At 47.3% G+C, this 26,975-nt stretch overlaps 1 protein-coding gene across 12 annotated transcripts in view; it reads left to right on the forward strand.

Moving 5' to 3' along the window:
• NFAT5 (nuclear factor of activated T cells 5) overlaps window positions 1-26,975 on the forward strand; it is a 111,979-nt gene that overhangs the window by 67,585 nt on the left and 17,419 nt on the right. For all 12 annotated transcript variants that reach the window (XM_077288501.1, XM_077288497.1, XM_077288498.1 and 9 more), the window contains 6 exons: window positions 3,131-3,317; window positions 4,479-4,669; window positions 14,373-14,545; window positions 15,604-15,738; window positions 24,579-24,631; window positions 26,247-26,379. In XM_077288501.1, coding sequence (XP_077144616.1) covers window positions 3,131-3,317; window positions 4,479-4,669; window positions 14,373-14,545; window positions 15,604-15,738; window positions 24,579-24,631; window positions 26,247-26,379 — 872 coding nt within the window. The remainder of the gene's footprint in view (window positions 1-3,130; window positions 3,318-4,478; window positions 4,670-14,372; window positions 14,546-15,603; window positions 15,739-24,578; window positions 24,632-26,246; window positions 26,380-26,975) is intronic.

A 26,975-nucleotide genomic window follows, 5' to 3' on the forward strand; every position in this document is an offset into this window, starting at 1 on the left:
TGGCTGTAGGATGGTGGGAACATCGGAGTGTGCTGCCATGGGCCATCTAGATACTTTATACATGCAATTCTTACACCGTGGGCCTTGACGACATTTGGTGAGGCAGCCATTGAGTGGTGGCCACCATTATTCTTGAAAAAATAGTTAAAAGCATTGATCCCTCTGCAAATGCGCCTTGGAGTTCATTGACTGGTTGTACTCTGCGCACTGGATGCTTTGCTATGGAAGAGGCACCATACGTGTGTAGCATTCTGCTTTCCAAGTCCCGTAATTGGTTTTTAGAAAGGTACATTACATAGCCAGTGGCACATCTAAAGGGGTTACTTAGGTAGCGAACACGGGGAAGATGGGCACAAAAGGTTACTCCGCTGCATATACAGACTACGGTATCAAAATCTTGGTACTCGGGAGCTTTAAGTTTGGCCTCTTTCCATAGTTATCGGTAAAATGTCCGTGCCCTGAAAAATGGGAAATGTCAACATTAACTTAGATGTATTAATTTAACAAAATGAATATTGATGAGGAGGGTAAAGTAAGCTCCATTAATGACCAGTTCATTATTATTCAATTAATAGCATTTAATTAACAGAATAGGTGATAAATATATGATCGCTGGGTGTCCAGCTGCTGGGACCCCCACTGATCCCAAGACCAGTCCCCTTTGGATGTGGGTGACCATCATTCTTGTAGACTGTAAATAAAGCATATTGCATATAATAATGCATGCTCCCTACCACCCCAGGGACTCCAGGACCCTCATTCTCATGATCAGTGGGGGGCCCAGTAGTTGTCAGGTTCATACTGAATGCATAGTTTACGGGTTTAGGTGTCATTGTCTTAAGGTACCGTCACACTTAGCTACGCTGCAGCGATATAGACAATGAGCCGATCGCTGCAGCGTCGCTGTTTAGGTCGCTGTAGAGATGTCAAACACAGCAGCTCCACAACGATGCAGGAGCGATCCTGTGACGTAACGGTGACTCACTTATCGTTCTCACAGGTCGTTAGCTCCATGTTTAACATTGCTGGCATCGTTGCTTTTGCTGTCAAACACGACGATACACACCGATCTGACGACCAAATAAAGTTCTGGACTTCTAGCTCCGACCAGCGATATCACAGCGGGATCCAGATCGCTGCTGCGTGTCAAACACAACGAGATCGCTATCCAGGACGCTGCAACGTCACGGATCGTTGTCGTTCTCGTTGTAAAGTTGTTTAGTGTGAAGGTACCTTTAGATGGCAGAAGTTTCCATGCAGCTTCCAATAGTCATTCTTCATAATGTGTATATATATAATCCCGCTATCCCTGCAGCTCTTGGTAAACATTGCCACAATTTTGTAGACTGCCCTGGGTGATCTTCTGCAAACATCTAATGTGTTGGCTTTCATTTAACTTAAAAATCTTTTGTTTTAATTTATGGACAGTTTTAAATCCTATAATAAAACACAGCAGAATTGGATTTTGGGACCCTTTAAAAGCCACGTAATCGTCCAAACGTGTGTACATTAAGCTCGTTCCTTATCATTGGCCTTTGTACATGGCAGCCTTACAAGCAAAACACTGGTTTGTCCCCTGATTGGATTATTATGCAGGACTATAAACATCTCCTTGGGAAAATGGGATGTGCTGCTGACAACATGCATGTTGTATTAACTGTGGGTCTGTTATCGTATAGTTTGTATTGCCCTTGAAAGGGCATTTAAGAGTGTGGATCAACTTATTATTTCGTCAGTCGGCTCTATATGGGCAGAAATCCACCTGTATAAATCTACTTCTTTGGAAATGACTTATTATAGAATTCAAGGGTTGTCCTTTCCATTTGCGTCACATGTTCTTCCTCACCACTACTGCCATCCTGTTAGGGTAATTGTCCCTCTTTATTCTAGAGGTATAGAGCATTCATGCATTACACACGGCTATTAATTTGGGCTTGCCTCATGGTCTTCCAAGTTCAGCTAACTGGTGAGGATAGGAGCTGTGGAGGTAAAACCTTGGGGGAAAAACCATTGAGGGGTGAAACCTTAGATTGAACTTCTGGGGTAGAACCTGTGGGGGAGGAACCTTGGTTAAAACCTGTGGCGGGTGGAACGTTGGGTAAAACCTGTGGCGGGGATAGGATCTTGGGTAGGACTTTGGGTAGAACCTTTGGGGGGGGTACCTTGGGTAAAACCTGTGGCGGGTGGAACGTTGGGTAAAACCTGTGGGGGGGATAGGATCTTGGGTAGGACTTTGGGTAAAACTTGTGGAGGGTAGGTCCTTGGGTAGAACCTGTGGGGGGGTAGGATCTTGGGTAATACCTGTGGGGGGGTAAGACTTTGGGTAGAACCTGTGGGGGTAGGACCTGTTGTAGAATCTTCAGTAAGAGGAGCTTTAGAACAGACATTGGTTTTAAAGGTTGGGATTGTGATAGCATATTAAGAAGTTGCTGGGAGATCGCTAATGTGATGTTTGAACTATATCTGAAAAGTTTTGTTATGGAGGATCTTCTAACATGAAGGAGCGTAAGAAGTGTTATGACCTTCTGCAATGCACACTGCTAGAGTTTGGTCCCAGAGCATCAATTTTGGACCCTCATGAAAGTGATCCATGAGATCCACACGTTTAGGGGTCAGATAACAAAAATATGTTGCTTGTTAGACCAAGAGGTGTAGTAGGCAGAGGGTATAGAGGGGGCATCAAGGACATGTGCCCTGGGTGCTGAGTGAAGGGGGCTCCAACAAGCCATTTTTTGCCTTGACCTGGGTTGTTGGACACAGGACTAGGATAGCAAATTAGGATATCTCACAGAACCATCTTCTATGATATATCATATAACACCAAGCTCTGGGAACAGACCACTGAGATCTCCAATAGTCCCGAAAATAGCTTGGATTTAGTTGAGGTGAACCCCAAGTGGTCACATTGTATTGGAATGAATGGAAGTAGCTGTCCAAGGTAGTCACTGGCAAATAGTCTAAAAGGAAATTCATGTGGCTGTAGAAACCAATCCAGGTCTGTATTATGATGGCTATAGGCCACACTTCCACTTCTTTTCTTCCTCGTACATCATAGTGCAGCATAGTAAATCTATTATTGTACTGATTGAAATCCCAAAGCATAAGACTTAATTTGCCATGTCCACCCCAGAGCCACAGAGTCTCTGAAGGGAGGGAAGAAGAGTCCATTACTGTGTGAGCAGTTTCCATCGAAGAGTGAAGGAAAAGAGCTGAAGATTGCGGTACAGCCGGAGACTCAGCACCGCGCCCGCTACCTGACAGAGGGAAGCCGCGGCTCTGTGAAAGACCGGACACAACAGGGGTTTCCTACCGTGAAGGTGGGTGAAGCATGGGTGGGTTACTCTTGGGATTCCTGGGGATTGTTCCACTTGTGATCAGTAAATTATCCTCTTTCCTATGGCTGGCTAGGGAATAATATTTGATTTTGGGAACCCACCTTTAGTTGGAGTTTTTAGGGAAAAAATATTGTATAAAAGTTAAATAACTTCCTAATATAGCTGTATTAAGCCAGGTGCCTCCATTGTCAGGTCCTGATAGGAAGTCGTTAGTGTTGGTTATGAAAAGGGGCTGGCTGACCCAAGGCTACTTTCACACTAGCGTTGTTTGCTGTACGTTGGAATGCGTCGTTTTGGAGAAAAAACGCATCCTGCAAAGTTGTCCGCAGGATGCGTTTTTTCTCCATAGACTTGCATTAGCGACGCATTGCAACGTATGGTCACACGTCGCATCCTTCGTGCGACGGATGCGTCGTGTTTTGGCACAAAAAAAAGTTACATGTAACTTTTTTTGTGCGTCGTGTCCGCCATTTCCGACCGCGCATGCGCGGCCGGAACTCCGCCCCCTCCTCCCCGGACATTACAATGGGGCAGCGGATGCGTTGAAAAACTGCATCCGCTGCCCTGTTGTGCTTAATTAGCACACTGTCCGTCAGGCCGACTGTTTGCGACGGCCCGTACCGACAGACTAGTGTGAAAGTAACCTAAGCCAATTCTCCTTTTCTGTCTTTGCATCATCCAAAGAAGGGGTCTGGTTTAGCGATTAAAATAAGCAGTCAGCCAGCCCCCTTCACAAGCTGCTACGCTAGTTAAGCACTAACACAGGGAACACTATCCACTGTCGAGCACAGGACTGGAGGTGAGACTGCCAGACCCAGGATGGTGGGGCGATCTGTTAATAGGGGCCCTTAGTCTAACTGATCGTTATTAGTAAGTTATATAACTTACTGGCCTTTAATTTTTTCACATGGAAAAGTCTGATTAGAATACAGCATTGGCCATTTAGCAGTGTGCAGTTTTGCTATAGTTGATGCATTATCTAACTGCACGGTGTGCACCCGGCTTAAGGCAGTAGGGTGTGTAGCTATTGCATATATTAGGCACATACTGTGCGTCCTGCAGCATGTGTAAGGGGTACATTTACCAGCATCGTAGGCACCTTATGTTCCAAAATAGTGATGAAATGTAATTCCTCTCTTCCAGCTGGAAGGTCACAATGAGCCTGTGGTGCTCCAAGTGTTCGTAGGCAACGATTCCGGCCGAGTGAAGCCGCACGGATTCTACCAGGCCTGCAGAGTGACTGGAAGGAACACAACTCCCTGCAAGGAGGTGGATATAGAGGGCACCACAGTCATAGAGGTTATGCTTGACCCAAGCAACGTGATGACTCTGGCGTAAGTAAATAATCTACCAGCAGCTCCTACCCTGAGGATCTGCCTTGCCGTAACCCTCGTGACAGGTCTGTGTCGCAGTGCCATGCGTGCATGCTTCTCTTATTATTGGGCCTTATCAGACATCTTTATCTAAAATGCAGAAATTCCAGATTCTATTACTACTGGACCGTGCCAAGAATGCAGACTTTCCTGAAAATCACTTTATAGCAAAAAAAAAACAACTAGAAAACCCTACAATGACCCCATAAGTTGTTTTTTTCTTCTCTTGCAAAGCCAGTGCTAAACTGCATAAATCATTCCTAGAAGTAATTACTTTAATAAAAATTTGTGTAAACATGTCTATTAGGATTTTATTAATTTTGTTGGACATGTCTAGAGGGGAAATTTCTCCTTGTGCAGACGATAGGCAATGCTTTCTAGGAAAAAGAAATGGAGAGATTTATTTTATTTATTTTTTACCATACTTGGCATTGATTTAAGTTAAAATATATGAAATCTATATCTATTTATATTGTATATTTTAACTTGAATCAATGCCAAGTATGGTAAAAAATAATATATTTTTTTTTTTTTTGTACTGGTTCATGTGGTTCTGTAGCTTGGTGGCCATGAGTTTGGCTATGTATACAAGCTCAAGAGTGGAAGCTCCACCAGCCACCTCCTGTACATGGATGACATCAAGCTGTATGCGAAAAACAAACGAGACATCAATTCACTGATCCACCTGACAAGTATCTACAGCGAAGACGTTGGAATGTCCTTCAGACTAGGGTAGTCTACCCTGCTGGCATAGTGTGGTGGCCAAAAGAAGAGATGGAAGCTGCAGATGTGAAGACACAAAAGCTCCTCACAATCCTTGGAGGTTTCCACCCTAGGTCTAACACCCAAAGATTGTATACCAACAGAAAGGAGGGTGGTCGAGGCTTGATATGCATCCAAGCCACCATCATGGATGAAACAAGGAGTATCCAGGAGTACATCAGGAAAATGGCACCAAAAGATGAGATGCTGAGAGAAAGCCTAAGGCACCAACAACAGATCTGGAAGGAAGAATGGGAACATGAAGCACCATGGCAAGACAAGCCGCTGCATGGGATGTGCCATCGACAGGTAATGGAGGAGGCTGACATGGAGAAATCCTACCAATGGCTGGAGAAAGCTGGACTCCGAGACAGCACTAATGATAGCGGCACAAGAACAAGCACTAAGTACCAGATCCTTAAAAGCAGGAATCTACCACACAAGACAAGACCCAAGGTGCAGACTACGCTAAGAAACCGTCCAACAGATAGTGGCAGGATGCAAAATGCAAGAACAGCGTATACCGAACACCATAACCAAGTAGCAGGAATTGTATACAGGAACATCTGCACAGCATAAGGGCTAAGTCCCCCCTAAGTCCAGGTGGGAGACCCCAGAGAAAGTGGTGGAGAATGAAAGGGCTAAAATCCTGTGGGACTTCAAGATCCAGACGGATAAGCAGGTGTTGGCTAACCAACCAGACATAGTGATAGTAGACAAGGATCAGAAGACAGTAGTGATCATAGATGTGGCAGTGCCAAGTGACAGCAACAGCAGAAAGAAGGAATATGAGAAGCTGGAGAAATGCCTTTTTCTCCTTCGCCACATTGGGGGACACAGGACCATGGGTGTTATGCTGCTGTCACTAGGAGGCTGACACTAAGTTGAGACAAAAAAAGTTAGCTCCTCCCCTGCAGTATACACCCTCATGCTGGCTTCTAGAGACCCTATTCAAACTTAGTATCCGTAGGAGGCACACTGGATTTTAAAACTTCTTTTCTGGACGAAGGGGCGACGGAACCTTTCAAGGCTCCGATCTCCCCGAAACAACAACAGGCGAGCACGGGAGTTTTACCTCTCCGTATCCTCTCCTGCGACTTTGGATGCCACTGCCTGAGCTGACCTTTTGGGCGACGGGCCCCTTCAAGGGCACCGATCTCCCCCCTACTTTACAGACGAGCACTGGTGTGTTACCTCCAGTATCCTCTTCTGCAGCCAGGCCTTTTTTGCCGGACATCTGCCCTGCCCACCAGGTCTCACCCTCGGCTGTTCAGAGGCACTTTTCCACTGTGGCGTCCGTGCAGCCCCCACTACATCACCACTGAAAAAGAGCGGATGATGGAAGGAGGCGGACGGTTCCTCTCCACCCCCCTTTTTTGGGGATGGTGGATGGAGGCTCCCCCAACCCTGCACCGTCCTATTTACCCCGAGCACCTTCATTTTGGGGTAAGTGCACCAGGGGTCGTTTTTTTCTGGCGGTCACATGTTTTTGGAGGGCTCCATAGCGGCAGGATTCTCCCCTTAGCGCCGTGATTCTTTTCCCTGCGGTCCGCGGGTGCGCGCCGGCCGAGGCCAGAAATTTAGTCCCAGGCTTCGGCCTTGTATAGGCCGCACTCCGGTAGGCTCCGCCCACCTCACGCATCATTTCTGCGGCTCCGCCCACGCTTCTGGCGCTTCTCGCTCCCTGCGAGACTACCCACAGACTCTCGGCAGCCATCTTCCTTCTGAAGCACGCAGCGCCGGCCGGCTTCCCTTTCTCCACGGAGGTTTTTTCCCACTCGGCACCACCTTTCCAATTGCGGGGCACAGGACCGGGTAAGGAAACGGCACTAACTGCTTCCCTGCAGCGTTACCCCTCAGCTTCCACTAGCAGTTTTTTCATTACATTGGGGTACAACATGTCCCAGTCAAGGGGTAAAAAGTCTACTAAGGTACATACAACCTATTTCTCTGCATGTACCACCTGTCAGGCTCCTCTCCCTCGGCCTCAAAGCTCCCCCCCTCTGCCCTGCCTGTGATGCCCAATGTGCCCAACAGCCCTCCGCCGCTACCGACCCCAGTGTATCTAGCCCCCCTGAGTGGGCCGCGTCACTGTCTCAATCCATGGCTTCGCTAGCCAAAGCGATTGGATCCCTTCATGACCCCTCTGGGGAGCGGGGCGTTCGTTTCCCTGGGTTAAGAGACCCCTCTATAACAGGGGAATCATCGGCCAGCAGGGGCCGCTCTCACCCGAAGGAGGTTCGGACATCCAAAAAACGGATCCGCACTACCTCTCCTGAGCATTCACCATGCCATTCAGTCTCGAGTAGCTCCACTTCTCGCTCACCCTCCCCAGGGGCTCGAAGCGATCATGAATCTGAGTATGAGTCTGAGGCGTCCATGGACCCGGATTCTCCGGAGTTCCGATCAATTGTTGACTCCCTCATTGAGGCTGTCAATCATGCACTAAAGGTTAATGATGACCCTAAATCAGCTCCGGATCACGCAGTTTCCTTCACGAGAACCAAGCGATCCCATAAGGTGTTCGCCTCCCATCCAGATTTCCTAGAGAGAGTTCGGCGGCACAGGGAGCGACCGGATAAACGCTTTACGGGGAAAAAGGTCCTGGAATCAAAGTATCCCTTTTCCGCAGATCTGGTCAAGGATTGGACGGAACCACCGCTGGTAGATCCTCCGGTATCGCGTTTGGCTACCAAAACGCTGTTATCAGTACCTGACAGGGCTTCAATCAAAAATCCCACAGAACGCCAGTTAGATTCTCTGGCGCGCTCAGTGTATGAAGCCTCAGGTTCCTCCCTATCTCCTTCCTTCGCTGTTGCATGGGTCGCCAAAGCAATGGTTTTCTGGGCAAATGCCCTTGCAAAATCCATTCAGGACCAGGCTCTTCCGTCTGAGGCGGTGGACCTCGCCAAACAAATTGCTATGGCTGCAGATTATGTGATGTACGCGTCATTAGACGCAGCAGACTGTGTGACAACTGCGGCTTCAAACGCCATCACCATCAGGAGAGCTATTTGGCTTAGAGAGTGGCGTGCGGATTCCTCCTCAAAAAAAGTCTCTGATTTCCCTTCCCTTTCAGGGCGGACGCCTGTTTGGAGAAAAATTGGACCAACTTCTTTCCGATGCTACAGGAGGGAAAAGCAAGTTCCTCCCTCAACACAGGCCAAAACGTACACGCACAGACAGAGACTCTCGGCCTTCTTACAGACCGAATCAGTCCTGGCGAGGAAAACCTAGACAACCCAGAACCAGAGGTTCTAGGCCTTCCAGATTTCCTTCACAATGACTCAGGGAGAATTCCAGTCCACACCACCGAGGTAGGTGGACGCCTGCTTCTTTTTCGACACATCTGGCTTTCCGTCATCCACGACGAATGGGTCAGAGACCTGGTGTCTTCTGGTTACAAAATAGAATTCTCCGCCTCCCCTCCAGCTCAGTTTTTTCCCTCTCGTCTCCCAAGTTCGGGAGCTCAGTCTCGCACTTTTCACTGCGCCATCGAATCCCTCCGCCAAAACGGGGTCATCGTTCCGGTTCCGGAACGCGAGAGATTCAGAAGTTTTTACTCAAACCTCTTTGTCGTGCCAAAAAAGGACGGGACGGTGCGCCCCATTTTGGACTTGAAGCTCCTAAACAAGTACGTAAAGGTATGGCACTTCAGGATGGAGGGTACCCGCAGCAGGGCGGCGATGCAGGAGGTCTCCACATTCTCCGTTGGGCCGAGGCCAACCACTCCACCATTTCCGCAGTGCACATTCTGGGCGGCGGACTTTCTCAGCCGTCAGGGTCTTGCCTCGGGAGAGTGGGACCTCCATCCAGAGGTTTTTCATCAAATCTGCCTTCGCTGGGGAACTCCGGACGTGAACCTGATGGCGTCCAGACTGAACGCCAAGGACCCCAACTTCATAGCACGTTCTCGGGATCCCCGGGCCGTCGGGGTGGATGCACTGATATCCCCATGGCACCGGTTCCAATTCCCGTACGTGTTCCCTCCACTTCCTCTGTTGCCGAAAGTGATCCGAAAAATCAAGATGCAGGGGGTTCCGGTGATCCTTATCGCCCCGGATTGGCCACGTCGCGCATGGTATGCGGAACTCGTTCATCTCGTATCCGACGTCCCCTGGCGGTTACCAGACCGCCCAGATCTGCTGCGCCAAGGACCGATCTACCACCAGAGCTCAGGGGCCCTACATTTAACAACTTGGCTGTTGAAACCTGGATCCTAACTCAAGCAGGTTTCTCCCAGCAGGTCATCGCCACCATGATCAGCGCTCGCAAGACGTCTTCCGCTCGCATCTATCACCGCACCTGGAAAGCCGCCTTCTCACGGTGCAGGCTCCGCGGTCGCCCCCCTCTCGTTTTCTCCATTCCTTCCATTCTGGAATTTCTCCAGTCCGGCTTGGATTCTAGCCTGGCGCTCAGTTCCCTCAAGGGTCAGATCTCAGCGTTATCGGTGTTGTTCCAGCGTAAGATTGCTGCTAACTTGCAAGTCAGGACCTTTATTCAAAGGGTCTCCCACGTGGTACCCCCCTACAGAATGCCGTTAGAGACCTGGGATCTCAATTTGGTCCTGAGCGTCCTTCAGGAATCTCCATTTGAACCTCTGCAGGACGTCCCGCTGACCATCCTCTCCTGGAAGGTTGTCTTCCTTGTGGCAGTAACATCTATCAGGCGCGTCTCGGAGTTGGCCGCACTATCCTGCCGGGCGCCTTTCCTTTCCTTCCACCAGGACAAAGTAGTCTTACGCCCATCTCTGGCTTTTCTCCCTAAGGTGGTTTGCACGTTGATGACCAGGCCAATTTTTACAATTCTGACCACTGTCCCTTTATGAGGTTATAACTCTGGAACGCTTCAACGGATCCTGGTGATTCTGACACTGTTTTCTCGAGACATATTGTACTTCATGATAGTGTTAAAATTTCTTTGATATTACCTGCGTTTATTTGTGAAAAAAACAGAAATTTGGCGAAAATTTTGAAAATTTCGCAATTTTCCGACTTTGAATTTTTTGATGCCAGTAAATCACAGAGATATGTCACACAAAATACTTAATAAGTAACATTTCCCACATGTCTACTTTACATCAGCACAATTTTGGAACCAAAATTTTTTTTTGTTAGGGAGTTATAAGGGTTAAAAGTTGACCAGCAATTTCTCATTTTTACAACACCATTTTTTTTTAGGGACCACATCTCATTTGAAGTCATTTTGAGGGGTCTATATGATAGAAAATAACCAAGTGTGACACCATTCTAGAAACTGCACCCCTCAAGGTGCTCAAAACCACATTCAAGAAGTTAATTAACCCTTCAGGTGTTTCACATGAATTTTTGGAATGTTTAAATGAAAATGAACATTTAACTTTTTTTCGCAAAAAATTTACTTCAGCTCCAATTTGTTTTATTTTACCAAGGATAACAGGTGAAAATGGACCCCAAAAGTTGTTGTACAATTTGTCCTGAGTACGCCGATACCCCATATGTGGGGGTAAACCACTGTTTGGGCGCATAGCAGAGCTCGGAAGCGAAGGTGCCCCATTTGACTTTTCAATGCAAAATTGACTGGAATTGAGATGGGACGACATGTTGCGTTTGAAGAGCCCCTGATGTGCCTAACCATTGAAACCCCCACAAGTGACACCATTTTGGAAAGTAGACCCCCTAAGGAACTTATCTAGATGTGTGGTGAGCACTTTGACCCATTAAATGATTCACAGAAGTTTATAATGCAGAGCCGTAAAAATAAAAAATCATATTGTTTCACAAAAATGATCTTTTCGCCCCCAATTTTTTATTTTCCCAAGGGTAAGAGAAGAAATTGGACCCCAAAAGTTGTTGTACAATTTGTCCTGAGTACGCTGATACCCCATATGTGGGGGTAAACCACTGTTTAGGTGCATGGGAGAGCTCGGAAGGGAAGGAGCGCCGTTTGACTTTTCAATGCAAAATTGACAAGAATTGAGATGGGACGCCATGTTGCGTTTGGAGAGCCACTGATGTGCCTAAACATTGAAACCCCCCACAAGTGACACCATTTTGGAAACTAGACCCCCCAAGGAACTTATCTAGATGTGTTGTGAGAACTTTGAACCCCCAAGTGTTTCACTACAGTTAATAACGCAGAGCCGTGAAAATAAAAAATCCTTTTTTTTTTTTCCACAAAAATTATTTTTTAGTTCCCAGTTTTGTATTTTCCCAAGGGTAGCAGGAGAAATTGGACCCCAAAAGTTGTTGTGCAATGTGTCCTGAGTACGCCGATACCCTATATGTTGGGGTAAACCCCTGTTTGGGCGCACGGGAGAGCTCGGAAGGGAAGGAGCACTGTTTTACTTTTTCAACGCAGAATTGGCTGGAATTGAGATCGGACGCCATGTCGCGTTTGGAGAGCCCCTGATATTCCTAAACAGTGGAAACCCCCCAATTATAACTGAAACCCTAATCCAAACACATCCCTAATCCGAACGGTAACCCTAACCACACCCCTAACCCTAATCCCAACCCGATTCCCAACCGTAAATGTAATCCAAACCCTAACTTTAGCCCCAACCCTAACCCTAGCCCTAACCTTAACCCTAGCCCTAATGGGAAAATGGAAATAAATACATTTTTGCATCGCTTTATTCTGAGGACTATAACCTTTTTATTTTTTCTTTGATGACGCTATATGGCGGCTCGTTTTTTGCGGGACAAGATGACGTTTTCAGCGGTACCATGGTTATTTATATCCGTCTTTTTGATCGTGTGTTATTCCACTTTTTGTTTGGCGGTATGATAATAAAGCGTTGTTTTTTGGCTCGTTGTTTTTTTTTTTTTTTTTTTTTGGGGGGGGGCATCATGTTATAGTGTAAGATCGCCGATCTGACACTTTGCTGTGCACTGTGTCAGATCGGCGATCTGAGGTGCAGAGATTCAGGCTTCCCGGCGCCTGCTTAAGAGACCCACAGAGCAACGCGATCACATCGCGTTGCTCTGGGGGACTCCGGGAAGCCCGCAGGGAGCCCCCTCCCTGCGCGATGCTTGCCTATACCGCCGGAACACTGCGATCATGTTTGATTGCAGTGTGCCGGGGGTTAATGTACCGGGGGCGGTCCGTGACCTCTCCTGGCACACAGTGCCGGATGTCAGCTGCGATAGTCAGCGGACACCCGGCCGCGATCGGCCGTGCTCCCCCCGCGAGCGCGGCTGATCGTGCTGGACGTACTATTCCGTCCTTGGGAAGTAAGGCCCACCCCACATGGACGGAATAGTACATCCAATGGCAGAAAGGGGTTAATGAAGATATCATTCTTCCCTCCTTCTGCCCACAGCCGAGACATAGGGTCGAAAAGGCCCTTCACACCTTGGATGTGGTACGGGCCCTCAGGAGGTACGTTTCTAGGACTGCTCCCTTCCGCAAATCGGACTCCCTCCTTGTCCTCCCGGAGGGTCACAGAAAGGGTTCAGCCGCGTCTAAGGCCACGATAGCCAGATGGATCCGATTGGCTATCCAAGAATCTTATCGGGTCAGGGGCAGGCCTATCCCGGCGGGGGTTAGAGCACACTCTACTCGGTCAGTGGGTGCTTCCTGGGCCATTCGGCACCAGGAAACGGCAGAGCAGGTTTGCAAGGCCGCAAGATGGTCTAGCCTGCATACTTTCACAAAGCACTACAATGTCCACACTCAATCTTCCGCGGATGCGGCCCTTGGCAGACATATTCTGCAGGCGGCCATTGTGCACTTATAGTCAGATGGTACACAGAGTTATTTGGTTGTATTGTTCCCCACCCAGGGACTGCTTTGGGACGTCCCATGGTCCTGTGTCCCCCAATGTGGCAAAGGAGAAATAGGGATTTTTGTGTACTCACCGTAAAATCCTTTTCTCCGAGCCACTCATTGGGGGACACAGCACCCACCCTGTTAGCCTTATGGCTCGTTACCTTTTTGGTTCTTGACTTTCTCTGACATGTTATACTCTAATGTTATGTAATATATTGTTATTAATCTCCAACTGCTTTTGCTCTGAACTGGGTCTCTGGAAGCCAGCATGAGGGTGTATACTGCAGGGGAGGAGCTAACTTTTTTTGTCTCAACGTAGTGACAGCAGCATAACACCCATGGCCCTGTGTCCCCCAATGAGTGGCTCGGAGAAAAGGATTTTACGGTGAGTACACAAAAATCCCTATTTTATTATGTTTCATTGCACTTGTCCTAACCCTTATCTTATTCCTAACTCTAACCCTAGCTCTGACCATGTTTTTAGGGTATGAAAACATAAAAGCAGCTCTTAGAAATAAATGAAGGCACTATTTAATTCTCGGTCGCTGCTGATGCAGAGCGCAGCAGTGATGTGTTTATCATCGGACGACGCTCACTTCATTATACTGAAAGCTTTGTCATCTTTGTCGCTACATATGCAAAGCGCAGCAATCGATGATCAAACTTATGTCCACTGCTGCGCTCTGCATAGGCAGCTCCGTGCAGCCACTCGCTGCAAGAAGCAATATTTTCTGACTCTGCTCATTTAACAGTGAAGGAGGTGAAATTTTGCACCCCATAAACTACCCATAACAGTCACTGATCATGGCAGAGCCAATAATGAAGAAAATAAATACCAGGTGCGTAGTGGCATTAATATAATATTTTCAGACCACCATCTTTCTTTATATACTTTTTGCTTTGAGCCATTTAATAGCTTTCCAGCGCACAATCTGAGGATAATATTGGGCTTTGCAGCTGTTTTCCGCTAAGCTGCAGTTTTTGGCATCCTTTCCGTATTGTGCACCTCACGTTCCAGACAGGGTTTTTTGGTGTTTATTGCAGTTCAGCGATACTTGCCATAGAAACCATACCCCGCCATGATTTCTGAAAGGCGTTGCATTAAAAGCCTTACTGTGTTAACCCTTTCCTTACATTGCTCATGCGGCAGGGTGGATTGCGTTGGGATCCTGAAGCTCAGGAACGCGGATGTCGAAGCCCGTATCGGGATCGCCGGCTCCAAGAAGAAGAGCACACGAGCGAGGCTTGTGTTCAGAGTGAACATCCCTCGGAAGGATGGCTCCGTTCTAACCTTACAGACCCCCTCGTCTCCAATCCTCTGCAGTAAGTGATTTTCACTGTTCACTCTTCTACACATACCTGCCGGGATGCTGGCACCATCAGTAGGTATGCTGATGAATAAGGCAGGTGGAGAAACCCTTGAAGAGATGCTGTTGTGATATATCAGTCACATATTGGGGTCCAGCCGGATCCCCATCAGTGGGGTCTGCTAGGCACCATCAATATCTGCACCATGTTAAAGGGAAGCTACAAGACCGATGTCAAAAAGGTCTTCGTTCCCAGGATATTTGTCAGACCCCATCAATTAGGGATGGCATATCCTAGCAATATGCCATGATTTACTGAGATGAGAATACCCTTTTAATAGAAGAGAGCTATTTTTGGGGTCTGGAACCAGCTAGATAGCCAGCCATCAAATTATCTGAAATCCCCCTGTAATTAAAACGTTGTTGTTTATGGTAAACCTTTTTTTTTTTTTTTTTTTTTTTTTTTTTTGGCAGGCTAGGGCGATCAATGATGTGTTTTTAGGGCTTGTGCCCTTTGTCCCTACTTTTCTTTTAATCTGCTGTATACACAAAAAAATTATTTTATTTGTGCAGCTGCCAAAGCATACACGGCCCATGTTTTCTGATCAGATCAGCCTGCTTGAATGCAGCTTTGGCGCAGCCTCCCAAAGTGAAGCTTTGGAAAAGAGCATTATATGTGATTTGGACTACTGTTCATACTCGTAGATCGTCTGTGGCTTAGCTGGAGCTGTGCTTGCCAAACACTACCCGTAATCCTAGACTAGCTGACGTGACTCATTACGGTGACACTTGTTAGCCTTGTCCACTTTTTTCCTCTCTTATTTTGGACTAAATAGGAGCTTGTGTACAGCAGGAGTTTGGTGCCTGCAGGAAAAACTTGTTCACGTGTAGTTTAATACTCGAGTCATTCAGCCATTGAGATCATCGGTCCCAGCACTGTGATATCTGGTCACTACAGTGGCCACCTTCTAGGGGGTAGCACTTTCCTTAGGCGCTCATAAAGCTTAGTTAACCAAAACCCCTGATTATTTTCTTTTTTATACTTAATTAACATTTCCTATCTCTCCTCTTTAGCTCAGCCGGCAGGGGTGCCAGAAATTCTCAAGAAAAGTCTGCACAGCTGCTCTGTAAAAGGAGACGAGGAGGTGTTCTTAATAGGCAAAAACTTCTTGAAAGGAGCCAAGGTTGTGTTCCAGGAAAACATTGCCGGTATGTAGGAATCTAGTGCATGGATCAGCAACCTGCAGTGCTCCACAAAGCGATGCGCTAATAGATTCACAGTACACTTTTTGCCAGAGGCCATGTCAGACTTCCATTGGTGCCCTGCAAACCTCTTCCTAACAACCGCTATCCCCGGCGCCCCTTTTGATTAGCGACTAGTGTTGAGCGATACCGTCCGATACTTGAAAGTATCGGTATCGGAAAGTATCGGCCGATACCGGCAAAGTATCGGATCCAATCCGATACCGATACCCGATACCAATACAAGTCAATGGGACTCAAGTATCGGACGGTATTCCTGATGGTTCCCAGGGTCTGAAGGAGAGGAAACTCTCCTTCAGGCCCTGGGATCCATATAAATGTGTAAAAGAAAGAATTAAAATAAAAAATATCGCTATACTCACCTCTCCGACGCAGCCTGGACCTCAGCGAGGGAACCGGCAGCGTTGTTTGTTTAAAATTCGCGCTTTTACTTGGTTACGTGAAGTCCCGGCTTGTGATTGGTCAGGGCGGCCATGTTGCCGGGACGCGGACCAATCACAGCAAGCCGTGACGAAATTACGTCACGGCTTGCTGTGATTGGTCCGCGTCCCGGCAACATGGCCGCCATTAACCAATCACAAGCCGTGACGTCACGGGAGGCTGGACACGCGCGCTTTTTAAAATGGGCGCGTGTCCAGCCTCCCGTGACGTCCCGGCTTGTGATTGGTTGCGCCGCGGTCAACCAATCACAAGCCGGGAGGCTGGACACGCGCGCATTTTAAAATTTTAAAATGCGCGCGTGTCCAGCCTCCCGGCTTGTGATTGGTTGACCGCGGCGCAACCAATCACAAGCCGGGACGTCACGGGAGGCTGGACACGCGCCCATTTTAACATTTTAAAATGCGCGCGTGTCCAGCCTCCCGGCTTGTGATTGGTTGACCGCGGCGCAACCAATCACAAGCCGGGACGTCACGGGAGGCTGGACACGCGCCCATTTTAAAATGCGCGCGTGTCCAGCCTCCCGTGACGTCACGGCTTGTGATTGGTTGCGTCTCCCATGTGACTGCGACGCAACCAATCACAAAGCCGGGACGTAATTTTAAAATCCTTAAGGACCTGAAATTATGTCACGGCTTGCTGTGATTGGTTGCGTCGCCCATGTGACTGCGACGCAACCAATCACAACGCCGGAACGTAATTTTAAAATCCTGAAGGACCTGAAATTACGTCACGGCTTGCTGTGATTGGTTGCATCCCGGTCACATGGGCGGCACGCAACCAATCACAAGCCGGGACTCACGTAAAGGAAAGAAAAGCGCGAATTTTAAACAAAGAACGCTGCCGCTTCCCTCGGTAAGGTGCAGGCTGCGTCGGAGAGGTGAGTATAGCAATATTTTTTATTTTAATGCTCTCTTTTACACATTTTTACATTAATGTTGTTTCGATACCGATACCCGATATCACAAAAATATCGGATCTCGGTATCGGAATTCCGATACAGCAAGTATCGGCCGATACCCGATACTTACAGTATCGGAATGCTCAACACTATTAGCGACATGTCGTGTATCATGGTGCAATATTGACATTACGCCGAAAAAGGAGCCGGGGATTCCGGCAGGTTGGAGGTGCTTTGCTGGGCACGCGTCCATTGGACCTTGGCAGCTTGACCAGGGTCTTGCTAATCTATTTGCTCATCTCTAGCTGCCATTATAAGACTTTCCCTTTAAACATTTAAACCTCCTAATTTAAAAAAAAAAATGTTGTGTTTTGGGTGGGCAACAAAATTTATATGTTTTATACCTGGTGGATTTTTGAACATATTTTCCAGTTCACCATCCTGACAGCACCATTGGAGGACGTCCTTCTTACCCTCAGTGGGACAGGAACAACAAGCGGTTAAAAGGACCCTCCCCACTTCACCCACCAGTGTTTTTCCTGTCCCACTGTGGATAGGAATGGCAAGCTTTTCCTCCGACGGTGCGGTGCAGATGGTGGGGATCGGGGGGCCCAGCCTTTCCCTTCCCTGCCGCAAGATATCTGCGGCTGATACCTGCTATGGGGGGTCCCTCAGCCTCCCCAGTGCAGCGCTGCTCCTGGGGTCGGGTCCGTCTCCTCCGCTCAGGGGGCTCTCGGTCCGGGCGCTTTCTGTCGGGGGGTGAGTGCGGCGGCCGTTTTCAGCATGCGGCCGCAGCGTTCCCCATCAGCTTCCATGGCTTCCGGTTCCAGCGGCCGCGTCACTTCCGGCCGCATCACTTCCGGTCGCGGCAGCGATGGCGGCAGCGTGGGAGAATGGCGCCGGCAGCAGCGCCGGCCTCAAGGCATGGCAGCACAGTAAACCGCAGGGGCGGTAAGGAGGGCAGGATCAACCAGGTAAATCCTGTATAAACGTCTTTTTGGGGTCTGTATGCCGCCGGCCATCCTGACAAAGGAGCACTCGGCTATATGGTAAATTGTCCTCACTATGGAGGAAACAGCCAGACCTGAGGGGACTGACCAGCTTCAGGGGCACGTGAGTAGGCTATACTAAGCCATACCACAATGCTCACCCCTCCCCCTACTTCCCTATCTACAAGGTGTACCGATGTATTTCTATCTATCCTAGGCAGAGCCTCCTATCCCCGCATCCGAAAGGAAAAAATCAGGGAAAAATAAATGCCCGATATGTGCTGCTAAATTTCCGGAAAATTGGCGGAAGCCACTATGCAAGTCGTGCACATCTAAAATTGTGGGTGATGAACAGACTGCATTATTAGTCAGTATGAGGACAATGATTCGTCAAGAGGTTCAGGCATCCATCTCAAGCTTGAGTCTTCCCCAGACAAGCCAGTCGGAACCGCAAACATCACGGAAAAGGCCAAGAGAGTCTAGTCCCTCTTCCGAAGGAGAGATTTCGGAGGATTCTGACCAGGAGGAAAGAGACTGATCATTGGGCAGAGGAAAGAGATATCTCTTTTCGGCGGCAGATACAGAGGGGCTTCATCATGCAGTTCGTAACACCATGCAGTTACAGGACACGCCAGAGGAGATCTCGATCCAGGATGATATGTTTGGCGGATTACATGCCCAGGTCACAAAGGTTTTTCCAGTCAACAATCACATCCGTTCCATGATTCTAGAAGAATGGCAGGAAGCGGAGAAGAGACTAGTAGTTCCCAGAGATTTCAGACTCCGTTTGCCTTATAATCCAGAGGACATTAAAGTGTGGGATGAAGTTCCCAAGATTGATGTTCCGTTGGCAAAAGTGGCGAAGAAGACCTCAATTCCATTTGAGAACTCCTCCGCTTTAAAGGATCCAGTGGATCGCAAAGCAGATGGACTGCTCACGAGAACTTGGGAATCCTCCGCAGCAATAATACGGGCCAATATAGCTGCAACATCTGTAGCCCGGTCAATTCATCTATGGATAGATGATTTGGAGGAACATCTCAAAGCTAAGACTTCCAGAGATGTTATTCTCAAATCTCTACCGTTACTTAAAGGGACTCCGTCACCTGAATTTGGAGGGAACAATTCTCAGTCATATGGGCGGGGTTTTCGGGTGTTTGATTCACCCTTTCCTTACCCGCTGGCTGCATGCTGGCTGCAATATTGGATTGAAATTCATTCTCTGTCCTCCGTAGTACATGCCTGCACAAGGCAATCTTGCCTTGCGCAGGCGTGTACTATGGAGGACAGAGAATGAACTTCAATCCAATATTGCAGCCAGCATGCAGCCAGCGGGTAAGGAAAGGGTGAATCAAACACCCGAAAACCCCGCCCATATGACTGAATATTGTTCCCTCCAAATTCAGGTGACAGAGTCCCTTTAAGCTCGCAACAGGCTTTATAGCAGACACTTCAGCAGAATCTGTACGCTTCGCCGCCAGAAGCGAGTCCTTATCCAATGCGGCCAGAAGAGCGATCTGGCTAAAGAGTTGGTCGGGGGATATCCAATCAAAAAATAAATTGTGCGGAATCCCATTCTCAGGGAATAAAGTATTTGGGCCTATTCTAGATGACATCTTAGAAAAAGCTTCTGATAAAAAGAAGGGGTTCCCTGAGGAAAATACAAAAAAAAGTATCAGCCCTTTCGTAGATCCCGACCTAGTCAGAAAACAGACTACAGGGGGAAAGGGAAGACTGGGAGGTGGTCTTATCCCAAGGGTGGAAAGGGTAGAGACTCCATCTTCCCAAGTGCAGGTGCAGGAAAGCAGAATAAATGACATCAAGGTGGGTGGTCGGTTACAAAAATTTCTAGGGGGTTGGCAGAAAGTATCCCAAAATCCTTGGATTCTGCAGGTAATTGCTCAGGGGTACAAGCTAGAGTTCTCCAGCAGTCCCCCAGAAAGATTTGTTGTAACCCGACCCTGTCCGCTCTGACTCCTCTATGTGGACAAACATCCAGGAGTTGATAGTTAGACGCAATAATCCCAGTGCCCATCTCAGAATGAGTCAAGGGCCATTACTCTCACTTATTTTCAATAAAAAAAACGTCGGGGGACTCCCAAACGATCATAAATTTAAAACCCCTAAACAGGTGGATCCGGTACAAAAGATTCAGGATGGAATCTATAAAGTCCACAACGCCTCTCATAGACAAGGACATGGTGATGTGCACCTTGGATCTAAGCAATGAATACTACCATGTCACAATACACACTGCCTACCAAAAGTTTCTGAGATTTGCCCTAATGAACAAGGGAATAATGTATCATTTCCAGTTCAGATGTCTCCCCTTCGGGCTTTTTTCTGCGCCCAGAATATTCACCAAATTAATGTCAGAAGTTGTGGCCTATCTAAGGAACCAGAATGCCATATCTGCCATAGTGCCATATCTGGACGACTTTAAGGAACCAGAATGCCATATCTGCCATAGTGCCATATCTGGACGACTTTCTAATAATGGCGAGGTCAGAGAAACTTCTCAAAATAGACTGCAGCTTCACACTTTCCATCCTACAGGACCTGGGGTGGATTGTGAATTGGAAGAAATGCATACCCTGTGTGAAATGGAGCCAATTCCACTCGCGGGGATTACAGAAAGAAGTTTTGAAATCTTGGAACAGGAAACCGAGTTCCCTAGACAAGATGATTGTGTCTCCATCAGTAAAGAGATCCCTAACCTGGTGGACCACACCGAAAAACCTAAAAGAGGGAGTTCCATGGATCCTCGATCCCTGTGTTACCGTTACCACAGACGCCAGTCAATTCGGATGGGGCGATCATATAGAAAGGACATACTACCAGGGAGAATGGACTCCCCAGATTGCCGCAAGGTCGTCAAACTTCAGGGAGCTGTATGCGATCTGGAAGGTGTTATACCAGGCCCAGTCACAGGTCAGGGGCAGACACGTAAGGATACTGTCCGACAATGTCACAGCAGTGGCATTTCTAAGACACCAAGGAGGTCCGAAACATCCACCACTGCAACACCTAGCAGACTGAATTTTCAGATGAGCGGAGAAATCTGTCAAATCCAACTCGGCAGTTCACCTGGAAGGCGCCAAGAATCAAGTAGCACGTAGGATAGCTGCGGAGACACCATCACGTGTTTCTCAACGCAAGCAGTGAATAGCCAGACCTTTCCCCGGGAAGGAACAACCACGGGAAGGGCAGCATCCAATAAAGGAAAACATCCAATACAGGAAAACCACCTATGCCAAGCATGGTATCCATCCACAGACAGCTGTTTCGGGGTGTTTGCCCCTCATCAGTGTGGAGTAGGAATCCGGCTATTAGGAGCAGTGCCTAGTAAAAGGCTGTGAAGGAACAGATGATTGGCCTCGGGGAGACCAAAACATCCAACACCGCGGAGACACCATCACGTGTTTCTCAACGCAGTGATCCAAAACACTGCCCCCATCCCTTATATTTCCCATATACCATGCTTGGCATAGGTGGTTTTCCTGTATTGGATGTTTTCCTTTATTGGATGCTGCCCTTCCCGTGGTTGTTCCTTCCTGGGGAAAGGTCTGGCTATTCACTGCTTGCGTTGAGAAACACGTGATGGTGTCTCCGCAGCTATCCTACGTGCATTTGCGTATTTCCCATAAGGGATGGGGGCAGTGTTTTGGATCACTGCGTTGAGAAACACGTGATGGTGTCTCCGCGGTGTTGGATGTTTTGGTCTCCCCGAGGCCAATCATCTGTTTCTTCAAAGAATCAAGTAGCAGACTTCTTGAGCAGAACGTCTGTATATCCCGGAGAATGGGAACTGAACCCAGAAATATTCAGCAGTCTGTGCCAGAGGTGGGGAACACCTCAGGTGGACCTTTTTGCCACCAGGTCAGATACAAAGACCAGAGCATTTTTTCCTCTCAATCCTCTAGACTGAGCCACAGCAGTAGACGCCTTGTCTCAGTATTGGGGAGAAGGTCTCCTGTACGCATTTCCGCCTCTTCCTCTGATACCAAAGACACTCAGGAAGATACGAGACGAGAGAGCAACTGTAATCCTGGTGGTTCCTTTTTGGCCAAAAAGGAGCTGGTTCTCTCTACTATCCAGAATGTCAACAGAGAGACCAATCTTATTACCGAACAGGCAGGACCTTCTACTACAGGGGCCGGTGTTCCACGAAGACCCAGACTCTCTTCACCTGTCTGCTTGGATCCTGAACGGCGAACCCTAAGATCCAGAGGCCTGTCAGAAGAAGTCATTACCACACTCCAGGCAATCAGAAAGCCGGTGACTTCAGCGATTTATAACACAATCTGGAAGCGGTATTGTTCTTTTCTGGGAGAGGTTTCTGTGGATACTTCAAAACCTGACATTCCCAGAATCCTCGACTTCCTGCAACTCGGTTTTGAGAAGGGCCTCCGGCCTAGTACTTTAAAAGTACAGATTGCAGCGCTTCGTGTCTTTTTTGATACGTCACTAGCCTCCCATCCTTGGATAGCAAGATTTTCCAGGGTCACGCAGAGAATGAGACCACTTGTGAGAAAATCAACTCCTCCTTGGGACCTAAACCTGGTCCTTAATGCCCTGTGTAAAACCCCGTACTTGTTATCAGAAGATATGGGCATAGCCAAACTCTCCTTTAAAACTGCCTTTCTGATTGCCATCACGTCAGCTAAAAGATTGGGGGAGATGCAGGCTCTTTCCACTCAGGACCCATATCTTCAGATCTTTGACGACAGGATAGTCTTAAGACTTAAGGTACCGTTACACTAAACGACTTACCAACAATCACGACCAGCGATACGGCCTGGCCGTGATCGTTGTGTGGTCGCTGGGGAGCTGTCACACAGACAGCTCTCTCCAGCGACCAACGATCAGGGGAACGACTTCGGCATCGTTGAAACTGTCTTCAACGATGCCGAAGTCCCCCTGCAGCACCCGGGTAACCAGGGTAAACATCGGGTTACTAAGTGCAGGGCCGCGCTTAGTAACCTGATATTTACCCTGGTTACCATTGTAAAAGTTAAAAAAAAAAAAAAAAAAAAACAGTACATACTCACATTCTGATGTCTGTCACGTCCCCCGGCGTCCACAGGGTTGACTGTGTCAGCGCCGGCCGTAAAGCAGAGCACAGTGGTGACGTCACCGCTGTGCTCTGCTTTACGGCCGGCGCTGACACATTCAGTGCAGGGAAGCTCTCGGCAGCAGCGCTTGCATATTAGCAGTGCTCCTGCCGAAAGCAGTTTTAACCCTGTGGACGCCGGGGGACGTGACAGACATCAGAATGTGAGTATGTCCTGTTTTTTTTTTTCTTAACTTTTACAATGGTAACCAGGATAAATATCGGGTTACTAAGTGCGGCCCTGCACTTAGTAACCCGATATTTACCCTGGTTACAAGTGAACACATCGACAGCGGGTGATCAGCGACCAAAAAAAGGTCCTGATCATTCCCATCGACCAACGATCTCCCAGCAGGGGCCTGAACGTTGGTCGCTGTCACACATAACGAGATCGTTAGCGGGATCGTTGCTTACGTCACCAAAAGCGTGATGCTGCAACGATATCGTTAACGATATCGTTATGTGTGACTCAACCTTTAACCCAGCCTTCCTCCCCAAAGTAGTGTCCTCAACGAATATAAATCAGGAGATTATCCTTCCCTCATTCTGCCAACACCCTAGAAACACAAAGGAGGGGGTCTACCATAACCTTGACGTTGGGGAGACTGTTCTAAAATACCTGGGGGCGACGGAAGGTTGGAGACGAGACACTAACTTGTTCATACAGTACGGGGGTCCAAATAGAGGTTGCAAGGCAGCAAAATCAACCATTGCTAGGTGGATCAAAACCATGATAATCCTAGCATATACAGACCAATGGAAAGATCCCCCGGATATTCTTAGAGCCCATTCAACCCGAGCTATCTCTACGTCATGGGCGGAGAAGGGGGGGAGCCTCTGCTGAGCAAATTTGTAGGGCGGCGACTTGGACCAGTCTTTCTACCTTTGCTAGACACTATAAATTAGATGCCTCATCAGATCAGTTAGCTTTTAGTAGAAAAGTATTACATGCAGTAGTCCCACCCTAGTTTAACATCCTTTGGTATTTCTCCAATGGTGCTGTCAGGATGGTGAACTGGAAAACGGTAATTAGTCTTACCGGTAATTGTATTTCCAGGAATCCATCCTGACAGCACTACTAGTTCCCTCCCACTGCAAGTTTATACTATTGACTAATGTGATGTAACATTGGTATATACTGTTAATAAACTCTCTCTTTGCATCCATCCAGATGTGGTACTTAGAAAATCACTGGTGGGTGGAGTGGGGAGGGTCCTTTTAACCGCTTGTTGTTCCTGTTCCACTGAGGGTAAGAAGGACGTCCTCCAATGGTGCTGTCTGGATGGATTCCTGGAAATACAATCACCGGTAAGACTAATTACCGTTTTTGTTCTCTTTATTTCAGATGATAACTCGTGGAAAGCTGAAGCTGAAATCGACATGGAATTATTTCACCAGGTACAATACCGCAATCAGGGCTAATTGTCCAAACCGCAACCACTGGAGGTTATGATGGTGAAAAGAGGGAGAGAATTTCAATGTACTTTTGCTTGAATCATTTGTCCAGGCATAACTTTCACCCATCGTGACATTGGGCAAGCACAGTTACTGTCACTGCCATTTGTTGCTCAGCAAGTGTTGTCCATGGGTACCATCAATCGGAATAGTACATGTACACTATGCTCACTGGGTGCTGTACATTTGCACTACTTATTGCTGAATGTCGCATCAGGTCAGTTTGCCTGGACATCCCCTTTTGAGTAATATTTTATGGTCAAATGACGCCCATTCTGCATCCCTTTCCCAGTTTTTTCCAGACTCGTAGAGTTCCTGGCTACTCTGTTTTGCAGGTGACTGCAGCTGCCCCCATTCACTTAAATGAAGCTGTTCTGCAACGGCTCTCGGGGAATGCCCCAGTGCAGAGAAAAATAAATCTGAACTGGGGTCCCAGAATCTTTGGGGGTCCTAGACATCAAATCCCAGTGATCATTGCGCGATGACCTATCTTGTTAATATGCCATCATTTACTGAGATATCCTTTTATTAAAGAAGTGCTATTTGGGGCCCCCAATATAAGTGGGTTGATAACCAACCAAACGGTAGGGATCAGTCATAATAGTATAACTGCACAGAAGGGCTATACTATAAAGGACTGAGCTTCAAAGTTAAAGGGGTTGTCCTGTACTTGGGCAACCTCTTCTTCAAGGCTACCTGTCAGCAGGATTGTGCACAGTAACCTACAGACAATATCAGGTTGGGCCATTATACTGATTAAAATGATACCTGGGTTGATAAAATCCTTCTTGTGGTTGTTGTTGTTTAATCTTTATTTTCAGTTTGAGTTAATGATATATTCGTGCTCCGGGGCAGCCTGTGGGGGTCTTCATGAGGGGTCTGATTAGCTATTCATAATAAAGACTGCTTTCAGGTCACAGATCCCTCACTGACCTGTCCCCTAGATTGCTTAATGAATATTATATATACATATCGGGGGAAAAAAACCTTCTGCAGGCTGGCGACGGCCGTGGTACCTAATCTGCAGCATAATCGCATGTTTACTGTGTATGTAATTAATGTGCTTGAGGTTATCCTGATATTAATAAAAAAAAATAAAAATGCATTTGAAAATGGCACCCGCCTGCGCAGTAGCAGATATCGGTGATCCAATAGCTGCTACTGCGCCATCTTGCTAGAGAAGAAAAAATAAATTCCTCCTCCAAGATGGTGCCACCTGCGCAGCAGCTATAAGCGATGGCGCCGACAGCGCCATCTTTGAGGAGGAATTTAATATGTACATATTCAAAATATTATATTAATAATAATAATATATTATTAATATAATATATATTATATAATATATTATAATAATTTTTTATATATTTTTTTTCAATATGCTGCCGGCCTAAATGTAACACTGTAGTGGAGAACCCCTTTAATTAATAAAGTTTTGACATCCCACAACCACCACTAGGAGGTGCATTGGAGCTCACTACATACTATACCATAACTTTCCTGCATTACTGAACTTTCTTATCTACATTCTTTTGTTTTTTTTCCCCCCCATTTGCTGTAGAATCATCTCATAGTGAAGGTTCCTCCGTACCACGACCTGCAGATATCTTCCCCTGTTTCCGTTGTTATGTTTGTGGTGACAAACGCTGGTCGCTCTCATGAAGTTCAGCCATTCACCTACACTCCAGAGCCATGTAAGTACCACCCTCTTTTCAGGTCTGTGTTGTTTGGGGGTCCAGGATACATTACGACTTACAGTAAAATCACAGGACCTAAATTGCTATGGTCACTTGTGACTTACTGCAAGATACCATTGTAGTCACTGCCTTGCCTTAACCTTCCTGTGGTTAGGTGACTGCAATTTAAGGCAGGCATAATCTCAGCCTTAAACTGCACAATTCTCACTTAATGGACCGAGTAAATCTGGATTGGCTTTTATATTTAAAAAAAATATATATATATGTGTGTGTGTGTATGTGTGTGTGTGTGTATATGTGTATATATATATATATAATATATATATATTTTTTTTTTATTATTATTTTTTGTTAAAGCACTGTCTTTTGGCCATTGGGCTAGTGAACAGACCTAATCCATGTTCTAGTCCTCTGTACAGTCTGTAATTGTACTTGCTTTTGGTATCCTGTTCTCATTTTTTGTATTGATTCACCCTTATTTTGGAGGAGGGCAGATGTGGCGTTTGCAAATTTTTCGCAATGCTTGAATTTATTTTGTAGCACACATGGATGCTTTACCGAAAGGAATGTTGACACGTCTGTCGGATCCCAGC

Source organism: Ranitomeya variabilis, chromosome 2, assembly GCF_051348905.1.
Source record: "Ranitomeya variabilis isolate aRanVar5 chromosome 2, aRanVar5.hap1, whole genome shotgun sequence".
Taxonomy (NCBI): Eukaryota; Metazoa; Chordata; class Amphibia; order Anura; family Dendrobatidae; genus Ranitomeya; species Ranitomeya variabilis.